Source organism: Armigeres subalbatus, chromosome 3 (genome assembly GCF_024139115.2).
Source record: "Armigeres subalbatus isolate Guangzhou_Male chromosome 3, GZ_Asu_2, whole genome shotgun sequence".
Classification (NCBI taxonomy): Eukaryota; Metazoa; Arthropoda; class Insecta; order Diptera; family Culicidae; genus Armigeres; species Armigeres subalbatus.
This window is the reverse complement of record NC_085141.1, coordinates 23092651-23111805: the sequence shown is the minus strand read 5'-3', so window position 1 is coordinate 23111805 and position 19155 is coordinate 23092651. Positions and strand designations below refer to the sequence as shown.

Sequence of the window (19155 nt, the reverse complement as noted above, 5' to 3'; positions counted from 1 at the left end):
CGACGTTGATAATTAAACCCTGAGGCCTTGTCAGAGAGGAGCGTTCGGCAAAGTCGTTAAGCATATAATAGCGTATCCGTTGTGCTAGAAGTGCAACGGTATCCGCCAATTTGTTGTTGTTCAGGTGCTCATGGTCAAAATCTGATAAACTGTTACGGTGATAGAATACATGGAATCGAACAAGATCCTGTTGTACAACACGTGTACTCTACAGGAGAAGGCTTCGTACTGTGCCTCGATAATGGCGATGATATTCTCAGGAACTCCTTTGCATCTCTTGGCGTCCCACATGTCCTTCATAGTTGTGCGGATGCCACGGGCTCAGCTTTGAACATCTCGGCTGATATGCGATTTACCCCTGGGAAGTACGATTTTATGTTTTCAATGGTTATTTAGAACTCTAGCAAAGGCAGAGCATCGGTATTGATACGCCTGACATAAGGTGGATCATGCCGAGATGTTGTCATAGCTTAGCAGACATTAGAAAAAGTTATTGAATTTGCTCGGACCAGTGTTTTAGCTGGTCAGTTGGGTCGATCAGTAGCTGACCACTCGCGCTAAGGCGCCGGCACCGTGAGATATCGTCGAGGATGATGATGTCCCCGACATGAGCGCTCCACTTCTTTCTCCAGAACCAAGTTCGTTAACGCTGAGACTCTGACTCCTATGGATTATGATCGCTTTTCGCGTCTTTAGCTTCTCTTGGCTCATCTATCTTTTTCCAGGTTTCAATGTTTTTGTCTGCTCAAGCGGTTCGCCCATACAGCTTGACCCACTTAGTATTTGGCCGTTTCTTTCCAATTACTGCGTCGCTTCTGGTGATCGTACCGAGAAGTGAAATACATCACATTGTTGCGGAAGGTTTGTTTAATTTATGGTGAAAGTTTCATCAGTATTGATGCTCACGTTCAAAAGTTATCGGAAATGGAACGCGAGAGATGGAAACAAATTTTGCACACTCACGTTGGAAATCCAACATGGTCAGGAGCAATGATTTCAAAGTATCTAAAATTACCGAAATTGACTGTAAAAACTGTCAAACGTTATCGGGAAACACTATTGCTGGATCGCGTGGAACAAAACAACCGTAGAAATGGAACATACGACCAGAAACTACAAGTGAAAGTCTGCAGAGCAGTTCGGAACAATTCTGGGATTTTCTTCGTGATTTAGCGAAAAGGTTCACTGTGCCGTACAGCATAGCTCAAATAGTCTGTCGGCGCGAAGGTTTCAAGTCGTATAATGTCAGTAAGCATACCAACAGGACCCTGAAACAGAACCTGGTTGCCAAACATCGCGCAAGAATGCTGATCGAGCAAGTTCTGACGAAATAAAATTGATGTATTTTGATGGACAATGAAATTAATATTAAAATGGACTTTCAATTCCTGGGACACAAGTTTTACATTGCCAAACGGAAGGGTTATGCCCCAAGAAAATTCGAGTATGTCTATGCAGGCAAGATTGCCCACAAATTGATGGTATGTCAAAGCATCTGCAGTTATGGAAAGAAAACTAAAGTTTTCATCACTGGAGCGACCATTAATGGGCAAATATACAAGGAGGAGTGTCTTCAGTGGGGCTGCGAAATGGTGAGTTGACATCCGGGAAGGGGCGCCTAACATAGGTCTGGTCCTCACAAATTCCAATACTCACGCTTCCACGGGTCTTCCGATGACAATTGACCGCCAGCTAAGGGTTGCGTACTTAGCTGGTAGTGCAGCCTGGGCACTGTTGTCCTTCTGACATCAGCTAGAGTGAGAGGGTGCGTCCTGTGGGGTCTGCCTAGGATGTGGTGGGGTTTGACAGTGGACAGTGGGCTGTTGAACTCCTATAAAAAGTTGCATGTGTCCCCAAGCAGGCCCTATCAAAGCGACCGTGTCCCGCTCAAAGCGCACTAGCATAGTCCTGGTGTTGGGTGGGACTTTAAACAAATTTGAACCAACTGACCGAGCGTCTGTTCACCAAGGAGGTGCGGCTCCAACAGCGTCTGTTCTGGCATCCAGCAGCTGAGTATAAAATGCTATTCCCCGGAAGCTATACCTAAGATGGCAGCCCCATCCCGGTGGATAGGGAACCTTGGGCCATCAACCTACTGTTCCCGAAACATCAATTTGTTCGAGAATCCGATAATGAAAGAATACGGACTGATTTTACGGCGACGACTCTTAGCGCGAAACAACGCCGTCGAGACAAGTTCTGCTATACTCTGGTTGACGAGGTGAACACGCTCCCCGGCATCGCGGAGTTGGCTTCCTACTAAGCGCTCAGGCACATTCTGCGCTTATGAAGTGAGAACCTATAAGTGAAAGGATAATCGTTGCCAGATTTAGAACACGGGTCCGAAACTTTACTATAATCCAATGTTATGCGCCAACCGATGCTGCCGATCTGCAAGACAAAGAGAACTTCTACAGTCAACTCACTGCCGTCGTAGATAGAATTCCGAAGGGTGATATCAAGATCTGTTTGGGCGACTTCAATGCGAAGATCGGATCCGACAACTCGAACCTTGAGCGCATTATGGGACGCCATGGTCTCGGAGAAATGAGCGAAAACGGAGAGCTGTTCACAGAATTGTGTGGTAATAACGACATGGTGATCGGCGGATCGCTCTTCTCTCATCGACCGGTTTACAAGGTCACGTGGGTCTCCCGTGACGGCTTTACAGAAAATCAAATCGACCACATCTGCATCAGCCGAAAATGGAAACGGAGCCTTCTTGATGTACGGAATAAACGTAGTGCCGATATCGCGTCTGATCATCACCTCCTCATCGGCGAAATACGCCTGCGCATTGCGCGGATTCGTCGGCAGGAGGAAAGAGTTGGACGACGATTCAACACACGCCGACTGGAAGATGCCACGGTGAAACGGTCCTTCGTTGAAGAACTGGAGACGCGTGCTGCAGATATTCTGGAAGGTGGCAGCGTGGAAGACAAATGGACCGCCATCAAGAATGCCTTCATCACCACCAGCAAGAATTAACTGGGCGAACTACGCACCCAGAGAAAACAATGGATCACCGATGAGACCTGGAGAAAGATAGAGGAGCGAAGAGAAGCCAAAGCCGCGATAGAGCGATCGAAATCCAGAGGAGCCAAAGTCTTAGCCCGTTAACGATACGCGGCTCTTGAGAAGGAAGTAAAACGCTCATTTCGACGGGACAAGCGAGCGTGGGCAGACTCTCTGGCCGACGAAGGAGAGAGAGCCGCCGCAACCGGGGACATTCGCCTCCTCTACGATATCTCACGACGCTTAAGTGGGGCGAAGATGAATGCAACGATGCCTGTGAAAGACGCGAATGATCAGTTATTGACCGACCCAACTGACCAACTGAAACGCTGGTTCGAGCACTTCGAACAACTTTTTCAAGTGCCAGCCAGGCCTCCATCACATCGGCATGATCTGCTTAGGATCCGATGTATAACACGCGTCAATACCGAAGCTCCATCACTGCTAGAGATTCAAACAGCCATCCAAAGCATGAAATCGAATAAAGCCCCAGGGGTCGACCGCATATCAGCCGAGATGCTCAAAGCTGACCCCATGACATCCGCTCAACTACTGCATCGTTTATTTCGTAATATCTGGGACACCGCAACTTTCCCGGTCGACTGGATGCAAGGTATTTTAGTGAAGGTGCCCAAAAAGGTTGACCTGACTGTATGCGATAACTGGCGAGGCATTATGTTGCTGTGTACCGTTCTCAAAGTTCTGTGCAAAATTATCCTAGCCCGGATTCAGGAGAAGATTGATGCGACTCTCTGGCGGCAGCAAGCCGGATTCCGTGCCGGAAGATCCTGTGTGGACCATATTGTCACGCTCCGCATCATTCTGGAGCAGGTCAACGAATTCCAAGAGTCCCTTTACTTGGTATTCGTTGACTACGAAAAAGCTTTCGACCGTCTCAATCACGAGAATATGTGGGGCACCCTGAGACGCAAGGGAGTTCATGAGAAAATCATCGGCCTCATCGAGGCACAGTACGAGGCCTTCTCGTGTAGAGTGCTGCACAATGGGGTTTTGTCTGACCCTATCCGGGTCGTAGCTGGTGTGAGGCAAGGATGTATTCTATCACTGTTACTGTTCCTCATCGTAATCGACGAGATTCTGGTAGATGCGATTGACCGTGAACCAAACCGCGGGCTGTTATGGCAGCCTATAACCATGGAGCACCTAAATGACTTCGAATTGGCGGATGATGTTGCACTCCTCGCGCAACGGCGCTCTGATATGCAGAGTAAGCTCAACGACCTTGCCGAGCGCTCCTCTTCGGCAGGTTTAGTCATCAACGTCAACAAAACCAAATCGTTGGATGTAAACACGGTGACTCGGGCCCTCCTTAGCCGTGCGGTAAGACGCGCGGCTACAAAGCAAGACCATGCTGAGGGTGGCTGGGTTCGATTCCCGGTGCCGGTCTAGGCAATTTTCGGATTGGAAATTGTCTCGACTTCCCTGGGCATAAAAGTATCATCGTGTTAGCCTCATGATATACGAATGCAAAAATGGTAACTTGGCTTAGAAACCTTGCAGTTAATAACTGTGGAAGTGCTTAATGAACACTAAGCTGCGAGGTGGCTCTGTCCCAGTGTGGGGATGTAATGCCAATAAGAAGAAGAAGAAGAAGAAGAAGAAGAAACACGGTGACTCCTTCCAGTTTCACAGTAGCCGGGCAACCAGTGAAGAATGTTGAAAGCTTCCAATATCTTGGTAGCCAAATGGCATCAGACGGCGGTACCAAAATCGACATAGGCGCACTGATCAAGAAAGCAAGGGCTGCCTTTGAGAGTTTAAGAAATATCTGGAAAAACATGCAGATAAGTGAACGCACCAAAATACGAATTTTCAACTCTAACGTGAAATCTGTGCTGTTATACGCCAGCGAAATATGGTGTGTATCAGTGGAGAACAACCGCTGCAGCTGTTCATTAACAGATGCCTGCGGTATATAATTCGGGCCTGGTGGCCTCACAACTGGATCTCAAACAACGAGCTCCATCGTCGTTGTCACCAGAGGCCGATAGCAACAGAAATTCGGGATCGGAAGTGGGGCTGGGTCGGCCACACTCTACGTAGGGGCGGAAACAAAATCTGTAAACAAGCATTAGACTGGAACCCAGCGGGACATCGGCAGCAGAGGCAGACCCAGAGGCTCATGGCGGCGAAGCCTCAATAAAGAAATAAAAGAAGTCGACCGAAATCTAACCTGCCAACAGGTTAAAGCGATAGCCGGGCAACGCTCAGGATGGAGATCTTTCAGGTCGGCCCTTTGCACCACCGGAGGTGTACAGGATCCATAAGTAAGTAAGTAAAGTGTCTTCAGAAGCGATTTTTGTCATCCATTCAATCACACGACTGTCCAGTGTTGTTTGGCCTGAACAAGCTGCCATTACAGACGGGATGTAAGGGAATGGTATGAACCGAATGATAATAACGTTATTGAAAAAACTATCAAACCACCAAAATGCCAAAATTTTCGTCCCAACGAAAAATATTAGGCAATTATCAGAGGGAAACTTAAGAAATGGTGCAAAACAATCAGATAACCATCTTATATGGAGAGGTGGTGTGAAAAAATGGCAGATCAAGTTGACCGTTCTACTGTGCAAAAAATAACGAGTGGTATTGAGAGAAAAGTCCGAGAATTCATCCGAAATGCTAATGAATAATTTTTCGATATTTTTTCATTCGAAGTTTACTAAATTCCCTGTATAATAAAACCTGAACCACCTTTTTATGTACTTTTTCGCAAAGAAATGTCTTATTTCGTGCGGCCAAATACTAAGTGGATCAAGCTTTATTATCTTCCCTGGAGGCGATGAAGTCATTCTTGATGACAGATCGTTAGACTTTAACGATACTACCGTCCGGAATATCTGCTGCACGAGTCTCTAGTTCTTCAATTAGGGACCTCATCACTTCCAATCGACGTGTGTTGAACCGTCGTCCGACTCTCTCCTCTTGGCAACGAATCCATGCAATAAGCGGGCACATTTTCCCGATGAGAAGGTAGTGACTAGACGCGACATATTTCTGGGAAAAGCTTTTCGTTTATACTGTTTTCTCCGAGATCATGGTGTCCCGTATTGGTACGAGTTATCGAATCTTTGCAGTAACATTATCCATTCAGGTTTTAAAATTATTCAGTTTCGGCAGCATCGGTTGGAAAATAATAATTTATTCATTTCTTGAAATTGGTTAAACTGATCAATGTTGCCCCGGCGAGCAAAGCTCCCCCGAATTACGGTACAGATTTAAGATTGTACGTTGAATTAAAAGATATTTTAGTTACTAGATAAAGATTGTCGCTTCGGTTCCCTTTGTTCTGCTGTCCGGAACAATTACCAAGCTGTCAAATCGTATGGATTTTCCTTCTTTGGCATTTAGCTCCCCTATCTTCGCCAGCAAAAGATGTTCCGGACAGCGACGACAGCGACAATCTTTATCTGGTAACTCAAATATCTTTTGTTGAATTCAAAACCGGACCCGCATAATTAACGATCAATTTTGCCGTTATAACTGTAAGTTGATAAAAGAGTAAGATTAGGTGTTACGTTGCGTTGATGAGTGCACTAATAATAATTGGGATGTTTGTTACATTTTATATATTTGTCCACTGGACTTAGATTTGACCGGTATTTTGAATACACGGAATTGATTCGTCGACTAATACTATGTTCGCACTAGGGCCTTGTAACATGTTATTCGGCTATCTTGATGAGCTTTCTTTTGTAGATAATTTGAATAACATGTTATTCAGGCTGTAGTGTATAGTAGTAACCCACTTTTCATAGTAGTAACTATTGCTTTTCCATATTTATCTTGAAAAAGGCAAGCCTGAGCTGGCCGAGGTTCTGCTAAACCATACCAAGCAATTTTGCATTGTAATGTTATGCTCGTAAAACAGATATAATAAACATACAAACATAGATATATGTAATACAAAAAAAAAGTTTTTATGTGAATAATACTTAATCGAGACATCATAATAATTAGAATCGCTACACATTATTTTGTGCGTAAAATTGAGTAATTTCTTTTTGGTACTTGGTGCGAATCATCATAACCCCGACCGACTAACTTAAATTTTTCTGGTAGTGGTATCAATTTATATACCAGTATTATTAAAATGCGTCGAATAATTAACATATTTAATAGGTAGGTTCAATTGAAGTGCTCAGTGTGACTTAGAAAAAAAAATCCAACCCGAAAATTTCCTAGACCTGATCGGGAATCGAACGCAGCCTGCATGATTTTGCTTTATGGCCCTGACTCGTAAATTAGTTCATCCAGAAATTGCTTCAATCATTCAATTAAAAATATTCCTTTGAAAATTCCTCCAGGAAATGAAATTGGAAATTTCTTCAAAGAGACATTCTAAGAATTGATTCGAAAAAATTTCCCTCAGGAATTCCTTCGGAACTTCCTCTAGAATTCCATAGAAAAATTCCTTTAGGTATCCTTCGTAAAATAGGGGAACGGTTCGCCATTTCATCCCATAGCTACTATTTCCACCCCATCAAAAACAAAGCAATGAAAAGGAATTTGATTTGTTTCTAATTTTTGTGATTTTTTTCACCAGTGAGCACGCTTGTTAGCATAAAGAAGCGACAAGATTGGTGCTGTATTTCTTTGTTTTGCGATGAGATGAATATAATGTTCACTAATATGTTCAGTGAGATGGAAAACGGAATAGTTCCCCTTTTTTTTGAAATTTTTGCAGATATTCTTTTAAAATTTCTTCGAAAATTCGATCGATTTTAATTACAAATTTCTTTAGATGAACTTTAGTAAACTTCTTCAAGAATTGTTCCGGAAATTTCGGCACCAACATTTCAATAGGGCGAAACTGCTTTTGTAAACAAGAGCTTCTCACGTCGCTGGCGGGCTTATTTGTGGCCACCCATGCAATCCAGCGCCATTGAATGAAAGAAGAGGAATCGCTGCTTCCATCAGTGGTGTTGAATTGCGTGGGTTGGCTCAAATTAGCCCACCAGCGACGTGAGCAGCTCTTGTTTACAAAAACAGTTTCGCCCTTTTGAAATGTTGGTGCCGATTTGTTTGGGACTTTCTTCGGGAATTCCTTCAGAACTTCGTACGGATATTCCTTCAGAAAATCATTTGACGATTCCTTTGTAATTTTTTTTACGAGTTCCTTTAGCACATTTCTCGGAAATTTTAATGTCTTTATTAATAAGATTTTCAGCCCACGGCTGGTTCATATCAGATTCATCGGAAATGTTTTAAGGAATTCCTTTAGAAATTCGTTCGGAAATACAGATGATGAAAAAGTATAAAACTGCTAATGTCGCTCCAGTTCATGTGACCAACATCTATTCTGCCCCACTCATATATTAGTCCCATACCGTATTTTCGCAAAGCAATTTTTTGAATTGACAGTCTTATTAATTCTGCAGTAAGGCCGTCTTCAGTGTCTCGTACTTGACTCGGGTCGAGTCAAGTACGAGACACTGAAGACGGCCTTACTGTTGAGGTCGAAATACGTATCTGTCAAGATACAATTAAGTGGTGGAATTCAATGGGATTGTATAAACTCGTCTTATGACAGGTGAAAACATTCCACTAAAAGCTCAAAATAATTTTCTTATCAAAAGTCGTATATTTGTTATTTTTTTCATGTTTGAATATTCCCTAATTGTGTCAGAAATTCTCTGATAATTCCAGCATTTTTCCAGATTTTTCAAGTAGTAGTAACCCTGTGTAAATTCTGGAAAATTCCGTAGAACTTTCCACGGCAATTTAAAAAAAAATCTCGTGCCAATTAGAATAAATTTCTTATGAAAATTCCAACAACAATTTCTATTTTTTCGAAGTAGTCGCAGCATCCCGTGGTCCCGGGGGATCGAGGCAAGGAGGATAAGGGAACCGGTATATCCGGGAGGCACATTTTTAGCAGGTCGGGAGGACCCCATCCCTGTTCGCTTCCAAGCATAGTGTGGATGCTCAGGTGTCTGTCGCGCAGATTTTCCCAAAGCCTTAAAACACACACACACACACACACACACACACACACACACACACACACACACACACACACACACACACACACACACACACACACACACACACACACACACACACACACACACACACACACACACGCACACACGCACACACACACACACACACACACACACACACACACACACACACACACACACACACACACACACACACTGGGCTACGAAAAGGTGAGTTGACATCTGGGAAGTAGCGACCTACACAGCTCTAGTCCTCACAAGTTCCAATCTCACGCTTCCACGGGTCTTCCGATGACAATCGACCGCCAGCTAAGGGTTTTGTACTTAGCTGGTAGTGCAGCCTGGGCACTGTTGTCCTTCTGACATCAGCTAGAGTGAGTGGGTGCGATCAAAGGGACCATCGTCCCTAACCCCTAATCCCAAGGCGTTAAGCGACCCGTGCCGAGGGGATGCATGGCCAGGGGGGGTGAAATAATGAGCTAGGCCTTTAACGGAGCCTGTGGGGCCTATCTGGGAGCCTATCTGGGCACCCTCCACAGTAATTGTCCCTTACCGCGTCATGCTGGGCTATGGCGTGGTGGACCTCATTTCCCGAGCAACTCGTGGGACCAAAATGGAAAAACAAGTTAATTCTTCAATTAGTGGTAGTAGTGTAGGCGACAATCCCTTGGCAAGAGGTGGGTTGTTCAGGTCTCCGCCTAGGAGGCCAGAAGCAATAGTCGGCTGCTCGGTGCGCAGCGCCAGCGTGGGTCACTTAGCCATCAACCAGGTTAGGCCGGTAGAGGTAATAGACGGGCCATGGCTTGTGAAGGCGATGAACCGCAAACGCGATGGGCTTTCGGCCTTCGAAGTGGCGATGGAACAGCTGGACGCCATCATCGACTTTGCGTCATCGAAGCCAGCCGGATGACACACAGCTATGCTTCTGACTCCAGCATAAAATTCACGTTATTATTTTGCTGTGGACGTTATTTTCTGATACAATATTGTTACCAAATATTGAAATTTGTTTTGCACCGTACTAACCGTGTTGTGTTGAATGGCGGTCTTATTACAATTAAATTGAAAATCGAACACATTTTTCACGGCACGGAATACGTGGTATATAACGATAATAATAATAAATTCATTCAAATCGCTTAACAACAATTACTCCATCACAGAAAATTAGTCCTGAAATGATGTTTTTGTTTACTAATTTTGAATTGTCAGTGGGCCCACCGCGCACTAACCCCAGAGATGTTAGCCACCATTTTTTCTCATTGGAGAGATAGGCGATGACAGTAGGGTGATCGAAGCATAATACCAGTAAGGACCTCAAGAGGAGCTTGCTGAAACTTCGAAAGTCGATGTTGGACGCCAAGCTGGAGAGGGCAGTCGGGACGGCCAAGTGTAAACCCGTGAAATCCGTGGAGTCGAGGTCTACCCAGACTGAGGCCCAAGGATTCGCGGACTCGGGCAAGGTCGAATCGACCGAGGGCGTGCCAGCGAAGACGGTGGTGCCAAAGTCTACCCAGACTGAGGCTCAAGTATTCGCGGGCACATCGGGGGTCACTGCTCCAACGGAGCAGACACAAAAACGGGGGAGACAGTCTCCAGGCGATGAGTTCCCTGGGGGCCGCTCCAAAACGCGGAGGGTTACTACCCCGAACAAGGGTAGTGGGGCTGGGAAGCTGAACCCCGGCCAGGTACCTCCCAAACCGGGGGAAGAAGGACCTGGAAAGGTCCGTCCACCCAGGAAAGATGGCGGTAAGGGGTTACGGCAGAGCTCTCAGCCGCACCAGACCAGGGAAATAGAGGAGGCCTCCTGGACCCTGGTCAAGAACAAAAGGGAAACCGAAAACGTCAAGGGCCGAAAAGAAGGCCCAGGCGAATGAGGGTAGCAAGAAGTCTAGGGTAGGCGCCAATCGCTCCAGGTGCAATGCCCTAGTCATCAAGACAGACGAGGCTAAGTACTCGGACGTCTTGAAGGCTATGAGGAATGACGTCAAGCTCGGTGAACTCGGCGCCGACGTACGTCGAATAAGACGTACCCGGATGGGCGAGATTACCCTCGAGCTGAAGCGGGGCGTCTCGCAAAAGGGCGCCGCCTACAAGAAGTTGGCGGAGGAAGTCCTAGGCGAGACGGTCAAGGTGAGGGCACTCACGACAGATGAATCTAAGGGTTAAAGACCTGGACGAGATCATCGAAGTCGAAGAGCTCGTCACGGCACTGCGGCGACAGTGTGAAGTGGAGACGCCCACCGCAGCCGTTCGGCTACGGAAAGGTCCGGCAGGGACACAGGTAGCATTGGTTCGGCTATCTGCAGCGGATGCCTCCAAGGTAGTCAAGTTAGGGAGCGTCAAGGTGGGATGGTCGGTTTGCCCTGTGGGCATATACGAGCAACCCGAAGTTTGCTTCAAGTGCCTGGAACCTGGGGCACAAGCAATGGGACTGCAAAGGCCCTGACAGAAGCAAGCTCTATCGACGCTGCGGATTGGAGGGACATAAGGCACAATGCTGCACGAACCCTCCCAATTGTTTGATTTGTTCCAGCAAAGCTGTGAACAGCAACCACCCCATGGGGGGTTCGAAGTGCCCGGCGTTTAAGCGTGCTGCAAAATCACAGTGCAGGTAACGCAGTTGGCTTGCTCGGCCTCGCCCGAGTGCTTGGTGTGCGCAGGTTTAGAGGAAACGGCGGAACACGTGTTGTTCGTGTGCCCACGTTTTCGCGCAATGCGTGACCACATGCTTGCCACATGTGGTCTGGACACTACCCCGGACAACCTAGTTCGGAGGATGTGTAAAGATGAAGTTGGCTGGAACGCCGTTTTATCGGCTATCGCCCAAATCGTCTCGGAGCTACACAGAAGGTGGCGCGTGGACTCAAGGATGGCTAGTTCAGGCGCAAATAAGAGGTGGTCCAAGGGATCTGAGTCGGCTTCATGGGTTATACCTGTGGTCATGCCCTGTGGTCGAACTCGATCCTTTTATCGAACAAGGGGCCGCGCGAAGAACAACATGGTATCGTCGCTTTCGCGGCGACGGTCAACCGGGCGGGTTCCGAGCCCGAGGACGGAAAGGGCTCCTCGTCAAGGCTGGGGCAGGCGTAGGCACCGCGCTGGCAAGTCCCTCTGTGTGTTGGCGAATAGACCCTATCGCAGATAGGTCAATTTGGGGTGCACGCGGCATCATCATTCTTGATACCAGTCGTGCAGAGGGAAGCAGGCTCGAAGTCGACCCTTCCCACCTTCCGAGGACATAGGGCGTGGTAAGGCCACCTGGAAAGCCGGCAATGCGGTGGCACGATACCATGGTGTTCTTCTAAAAAAGCGAGTCACGATGTTCGATGCTGCAAGGACACGCAGCTAACCTGGAGGGTGCGTTGTGCACTGGCCCCCCTTTGAAGCATTACTTTCTGGTTGTACCGAAGGGACTATGGGATTGGCGGCAATGGAAACGGTTTAGCGGGGATGTAGTCCTGCCTCCCTCGTTTGCTGTTGGAGGTAGTCCCTAACTCCGCACTTCCTGGACAACCCAGGATGTCTGATGAGCAGATTCCCCCTCCATTGCTTGGGAAGAAAAACACACACACACACAACGAGAAAAGTAAAACTTGTTTTTTGTAATCCAAAAAAGAAGACGAAGGCGCCTTACTTCTGACTCATTGTTAAAGCGCAATCGAATCCATTTGGTTTCAAAAATCCGAAAATGTGCAAAAACCACTAACACCAAAAATACTGGGTCATAGAGTCTTCTTTGTTTTTTTTTTGATAAGTGATTCCTCAACTCTTCTCAGAAAAAATAAATATTCTATCTAATCGTGTCAAATTACCAATACACGGAGGTAACAATGACCAGGTGAATATTTGTATGACCCAATGAAGGACGTAACTGATATTTTCCAAGTTTTCACACGGATATTTGCTATCAAGCTGTTATCAAATTTATGGCAAAGCACCGTCACTCTAATCATTGCTAGCCACGCGCACGCTCGCGCTGGTCTTGCGTATAGAAATCCTGACTTATCTATGATAATATTGTTTTACAATGCGCGAATCTTCAATGGCTGTTTTTCCGCCCTCGATTCTCAACCAGTAAACATTCGATAGGTACGATTGAAACGATTTCTTAAAAATCACAAATCATTCATATTCCAGTATTGAAAGTGACAATTACATGTTAAAATAACTGTCACAAACAAAATTTGATTTCATTTGAACATGAATGATGAATATCAGGAAGGTTTTCGTTAGGGTCGATTAAAAACTTATCAGCTATTTAGTCTGCGGATGATATTTGATGAATTCCCGAATGTCTAAACAAGGTTTTCCAGCGAAACTGATTAAGCTATAATACGTGCAACGCTTTTGTCTCGAAATAGTTACGTGCTGCGAAAGAGTGTCTAACTATCTGTAAAAATAAAATTCCCTGATTTTTCGAAATTCTTTTCGTTCTTTTAGAAATTCCATATGGAATTCTTCCAAGGATTCCTTAGGAAAATCTTCCGGAAACGAATTCAGAAATTCTTTCAAAGAGGGAATTATCAGAATTTCTCCGTAATTTACCTCGGGAATTCCTTCAGAACTTTTTCATTCAAAAATTCCTTTATATGTTATATTGTTAAAGCCATTTTCACCGAGTTATTGTCTGACATCCTGATTACGTATTCATCTCACTGCAGTCGTCTCATTTTTCAGTATGGTACGGTTTGACCCGGATCAGTAAAACGTCATAGCAGCCGTTTTTCTGAGCCTGGACCCCCGTGCCTAGTGTAGTGGCTGCGAATGGAAGATCGAATGTCTCCTAAGCCGTCTTCCATGGAAGCTGAATCTAAGTGATTTTCTGTTGAAGTCCCACTGTGCATAGATTTGGGCCAGTCGACCGTCTTGTAACCGCCCAATTTTAAGCCGCGGGGAGAATGTGTACGCAACTATACTAGAAAAATTGATATGTTTTGCAAATTCCTTCAAATAATTTAAACAAAATATTTGAAATTGCATTCACGCTTTTTTATTGACAATTTTTGAATTCCTAACACTTAACTGATGTGTCCAATTCTTTATGTAGAATAAATTTTGCTGTCCGCAAAGTTCTAGAAAGTCGACAATAAGCTAAATGCCAAAAACAATACGCTTGTGGAATGCCTAGAAGATGATTAGGCTAGGCGGTAATACAAAATGTAATACAAGTAAATTCTAGACCAACATTTGAAAAGCTATTTATGTAGACAAATAACCAGAAGGACTAAATGTTGACTGTTACGCCATTTTCAAATGTCGGTCTAGAATTATCATTACTAGTAAATCGATTTGAATCATAGCTGATGTGACGCAAGTATGTTTCAAATGAAGAAGGTTCCCCGTTATAAAATAAGTATGGTATATTCTGCGATAAGCTCCGGTTGTGATTTTGTTTGACTACGAAGAGGCTTAAAACCTTAGTGGCCACTCTCCTATGGCGATTACCTAAAATGGCAATCAGCTAAATCAGATTGAAATTCACATTATGACGCAGCACATATAAAAGTAAATTGCGAAAAATTTGATATTGTGAATGTTAAATTCCTTTTGGATACTCAACACACACAGTAATTATTGGAGTCATTGACGTTCAAGCATTGCAACATTCATCTAGTCATTGGGCGACCTTCTGCCTCCGACGCACAATTCTCATCTGTGATAAATAAAATTCGATAAGATAACGACCCGTCGCCAGGTAATCCACAATCGAACAGAACAAAAGCAGTGGCTACGATTGGCGCAGGGGTTTCATTACGCCAACGAATTTCGATCTGGAAGCAAGCAGTAAGCTCAACATGGGTGAAGAAACTCCAGTTCAGGTTGCGGAACAATCTTCCGAACAACCAACAGCGATAGAGGAGCACCTTCAAGCGGAAGTGATAAATGAGGACGTTAAAACAACCGTTGATGTCGAAGTTGTACCTCATAGTGTGCAAACCAATGATACCGAGGAAACCAATCATGAAGCACAACCAGCGTTGAACTCAACGGTCGAAGTAACACCGGAAATCACTCCGCAGGATGCCACAGCTGCAATTACTTATGTGAAACGAGCAGATGGATTACCACAGTTCATGTATGATGCAGTGGCGCGCATCGCTCCTCAGGAAGGATTTACTCCCAACCAGTTCGAAATCAGCTTCGAATCTGGATCGGGCAAGGGTGATGGTTTCGTGGGAGAAATGTATCGAGCCACCGTCACCGAAGGTGACCGAAAGCTAGTGCTTCTGTGTAAGATTCCACCAATCAACGATGCACGTCGTCAGCAGTTCGATTCGCTTTCGATCTTCGATCGTGAAGTTACAGCGTACTCAAGTTTGATTCCAGCAATGTATGAATTCCAACGTGAGAAGGGTATTACCGAAGAAATGGGCGTCGGTTTCTTCAATGCGCCACACTGCTATTCGTCTTATATAAATAGAGCTACCGAGGAATCTGTCATAATTATGGATGATTTGCGTTTGAAAGGTTATCGGATGTGGAATAAGTTGGTGCCAGTCAACTATGAACATGCTCGCTTACTGATGATACAGCTCGGAAGATTACATGCCGTATCATTTGCACTAAAAGATCAACGACCAGAAGTATTTGAACAATTCAAATTACCCGATCCATTATCCACCATGATGGCATTAAACGATGGATTTACAATGATGATGAGTGCATCGCTGGATAAAGCTCTAAATACTCTGGAACCTCACGAAGAGAAAGCGCGCCAAAAAATAAGCAAACTTAAGGAAACTTTGCTTGAAGATATAGCGACTATTACTAGTCCGGAATATTCCGAACCATATACTGTCCTAGGGCACGGCGATTGTTGGATAAACAACTTCATCTTTTCGTATAAAGTAATTCGTCATTTTACTTATCAACTTGATTTTCAGATTTAATCAAATTCATATATTTCAGCGTGGTGTACCCAATGGCATAGTTTTACTCGATTGGCAACTCTGCCGTTACGTGTCACCAGTCCTAGATCTACTGTATTTCATATTCGGATGCACAGATGAAGCTTTTCGTCGACAACACTATGACGAAATGATCCGCATCTATTACGACTCGCTGAAGCAACTGCTGGAGAAACTAGGTGGAGACGCAACCCGGCAATTCCCATATACGGCCCTGTTGCGGCAGTTGAAGGCATGCGGCAAATTCGGAATCCTGATGGCAGTGTTCATGGTGCCGATGCTATGCACGGAAAATCAAGATTTGCCGGACATGGATGAAACAGCGGAGAAGTTCAAGAGTACGCAGGAGTTTGACCCATCGTTTATCATCAACGTTAAGTCCGAAGATAAGTACAAGAGTCGAATGGCTGCCGTCATACGGGACGTAATACGGTACGGGTACTTGTGAGGAAAGGGAAGGAGGAGATAAGTAAAAGAAGCGATAGATGTGTAATATAATATTGAGTTGAGGGATAAATAAAAACGGATGGGCTGTGTCATTGAAAATAGATTGATTGCCTTCGAAATCATCATCATGGAAGGGAAATTGATTCAATCCTAGAACGGTATACTAGAAAGAACTCCTGACGCAGTCGCAATATATTATTGAACTCTCAACCGTTTTTAGCGATTTAAATCCGTTTAAACCACATATCTATTGGCACGTGTTTCTATCTACATGTACTACATGGCATGTGTTCTTATCAAGTAGAGAAGGTTTCTGTTGATAAAATAATTCCGTGTTTTAAACAAAGATATGAAGTAATTTGATTGATACAAAATTTCTTATGATTGAATACCTACTAGGATTGGAAACTTTATCATCAATTTGTGCACGTACATCTGGCGATTTCTTCGAAAATAAATTCATCTTAGACAGTTGAGATTTATGTATCTAAAGACAAATTTCAGTCAAACAAGTGTTTGATACGGTTTACATAACCCTGACTAGTGACCATTTATCTAGTCGTCGACCGACGTCTCTCTCTAAATTAATTCGATAAGATAACACCTGTCCCCAAGTAATTCCCAATTGTTCGAAACAGAAGCGTGGCTTCGATTGACGCACATTTTTCATTATGGCATCGAATTTCGGTGCAGAGTAAGCTCAACGACCTAGCCGTACGCTCCTCTGTGGTGGATTTCATCATCAGCGTCAGCCAGACCAAATCGTTGGATGTCAACACGAACAGCCCCTCCAACATTACGAAAGCCAGTTAGCGGCGGACGGTAGAACTAAGATCTAGAAGAAGTACGTCACTAGTCAACGCTCCAAAGTTCAGGTATTCAACTCAACTGAAACATGAAATCCATGTTGTTCTGTGCCGGTGAGACTTGGTATGTATCAGCAGGGATAACGCAGAAGCAGGATAAACATTCATCAACCGATGTCTACGTTTAATAATTCGGGCCTGTTGTGAGGTCGAATGCTGAGCTCCATCAACGATGCCATCAGAAACCAAATTCAATAGAAATCCGTCGGTCGGTCTCACAGTTCGAAGATACGGAACCTTCAAGCAAGCGCAGGACTCCAATCTAGCAGGACATCGCAGCAGAAGCAGACCCAAGGGCTCGGGGCGACGAAGCTTCAACAAAAAAATAAAGGAAGTCGATAGGTCAAGACTACAGCGGGCAGCCGCCTAGGATGGAGATCTTGCAGAAGTTGATTCAATGCACCCCAGAGGTGCTTAGATCAGGATATGTACGTGGTTTAATATCGGTATGAAAACAAACAGTAAATGCAAGATGGATGGTAAATTTCATAAACAGATATTAAGACATCAGTAAAACCGCCCTACTTGAAATCAATCATCAATAATGAAACCGTCAATTATTATGATTCTGCAGCTACATTTGGTGCAACCTACAAGAAACGGGCGGACGGAGTACATCAGTGATTGCATGATATCGTGACTCGGATAGATTTGTTCAGTTTGACCTTAGACTCAAGTCGGTTCTGGTGGTATGGCTTTATAACAGAAATATTCCAACTTATTTTCAATCAAAGTTGATCAAAACCAGTAGCGTCGAGTAATTTTTTTTTCAAAAAAAGTGTTGCACATCGTCAGCTTAAGACTGTTCGATTTCCGTTGGTGAAGCTTGGATCTCCAGCTCAGCGGAAAGACGATCGGCTACCAGGTAGACTAAACCTTAGATAGTTAACGGCGGTAGCGTCAAATGAATAGTGACCTGTGGGCGGGAAAACCTAGTTGTGGGATGCACCGCCAGGGAAAGAGAATCAATCAACATCGTAAAGTTCAATGATAAGCATTGGCGCTGAATACCGGCCGCCATTTGGGACGTGACAATATTCGGCTACTAGTAGGTCAATAAGAGCCCCGAAAAGATAAGCGAACGAGGCGATAAATGTTGTGCGATTGAAAATGGATTTGTTTTCACGTAAATAGGCGCACGACCAGTTTGATATTTAATGGTTGATATGATTATTTACTCAAAACATTATACTTTCTTCATTCATTCGCGCAATCAGTAGGCTCATTTTCCGGTGGGTGTTACGGAGCTGAAAAGATTGCACTTACTTAAGGTCACTCCTGACGGAATCCAAGTTTCAAAGGGGGGCACACCACTCGATACGGAGGCGGCGCACAACTGTCATTGTTGTTGATTTAGATTTGCGTGCATGCATGCGTGAAAAAATAAAAATGACAGTTGTGCGTTGCTTCCGTATCGAGTGGTGTGCTCCCGAAAACGCGAGCACTTTGAAACTTGGATTCCGTCAGGAGTGACCTTAATTACCGCCGATGGGACAATGGAGGGGGGGGGGGGAGAATGGGGCATCGCTCTCACCGGCAGTCTGGAGGTCGTAGATCAAAATCGTTTAAACAGATCTCTTATATTTTAGTCTTCTTGCCCTCAGATACATTCAATCTATGCTACAAGCATTCTAAGTGGTTGAAACAGTGACCCATTCTCACCCCCATTTGACCCATTGTCACCCCCGACATTATTTGTGGAACCACCGTGCGAGGCAGACGCCTTGTACTTCTGAGTACTATTCCGTGCTTAGTTTGTGTTGCTGTAAGAAAATATCAAGTGAAGGATCCCTAACTTTGACTAAGAACCGGAGTTTATTGGCGACGGCATTAAGTATCCATGTAGTAATTTTTCCCGTGTTTTTCTCGGCAAAATCAAGTGTGCGCAAAATACATCGTCGTCAAGTTAAGTGGCGCGAATTGTAA

General features: G+C 44.7%; 2 protein-coding genes across 2 annotated transcripts in view; one reads left to right on the top strand and one right to left on the bottom strand.

Moving 5' to 3' along the window:
• Positions 1–19155, bottom strand: part of LOC134220197 (G-patch domain and KOW motifs-containing protein-like) — a 128333-nt gene that overhangs the window by 50539 nt on the left and 58639 nt on the right. The window lies entirely within an intron of this gene.
• On the top strand, positions 14429–16466 carry LOC134219132 (uncharacterized). Its single transcript, XM_062697826.1, has 2 exons — positions 14429–15856; positions 15918–16466. Exons 1-2 carry the CDS (start codon positions 14804–14806, stop codon positions 16362–16364), a joined length of 1500 nt encoding a protein of 499 aa, XP_062553810.1. The 5' UTR covers positions 14429–14803; the 3' UTR covers positions 16365–16466.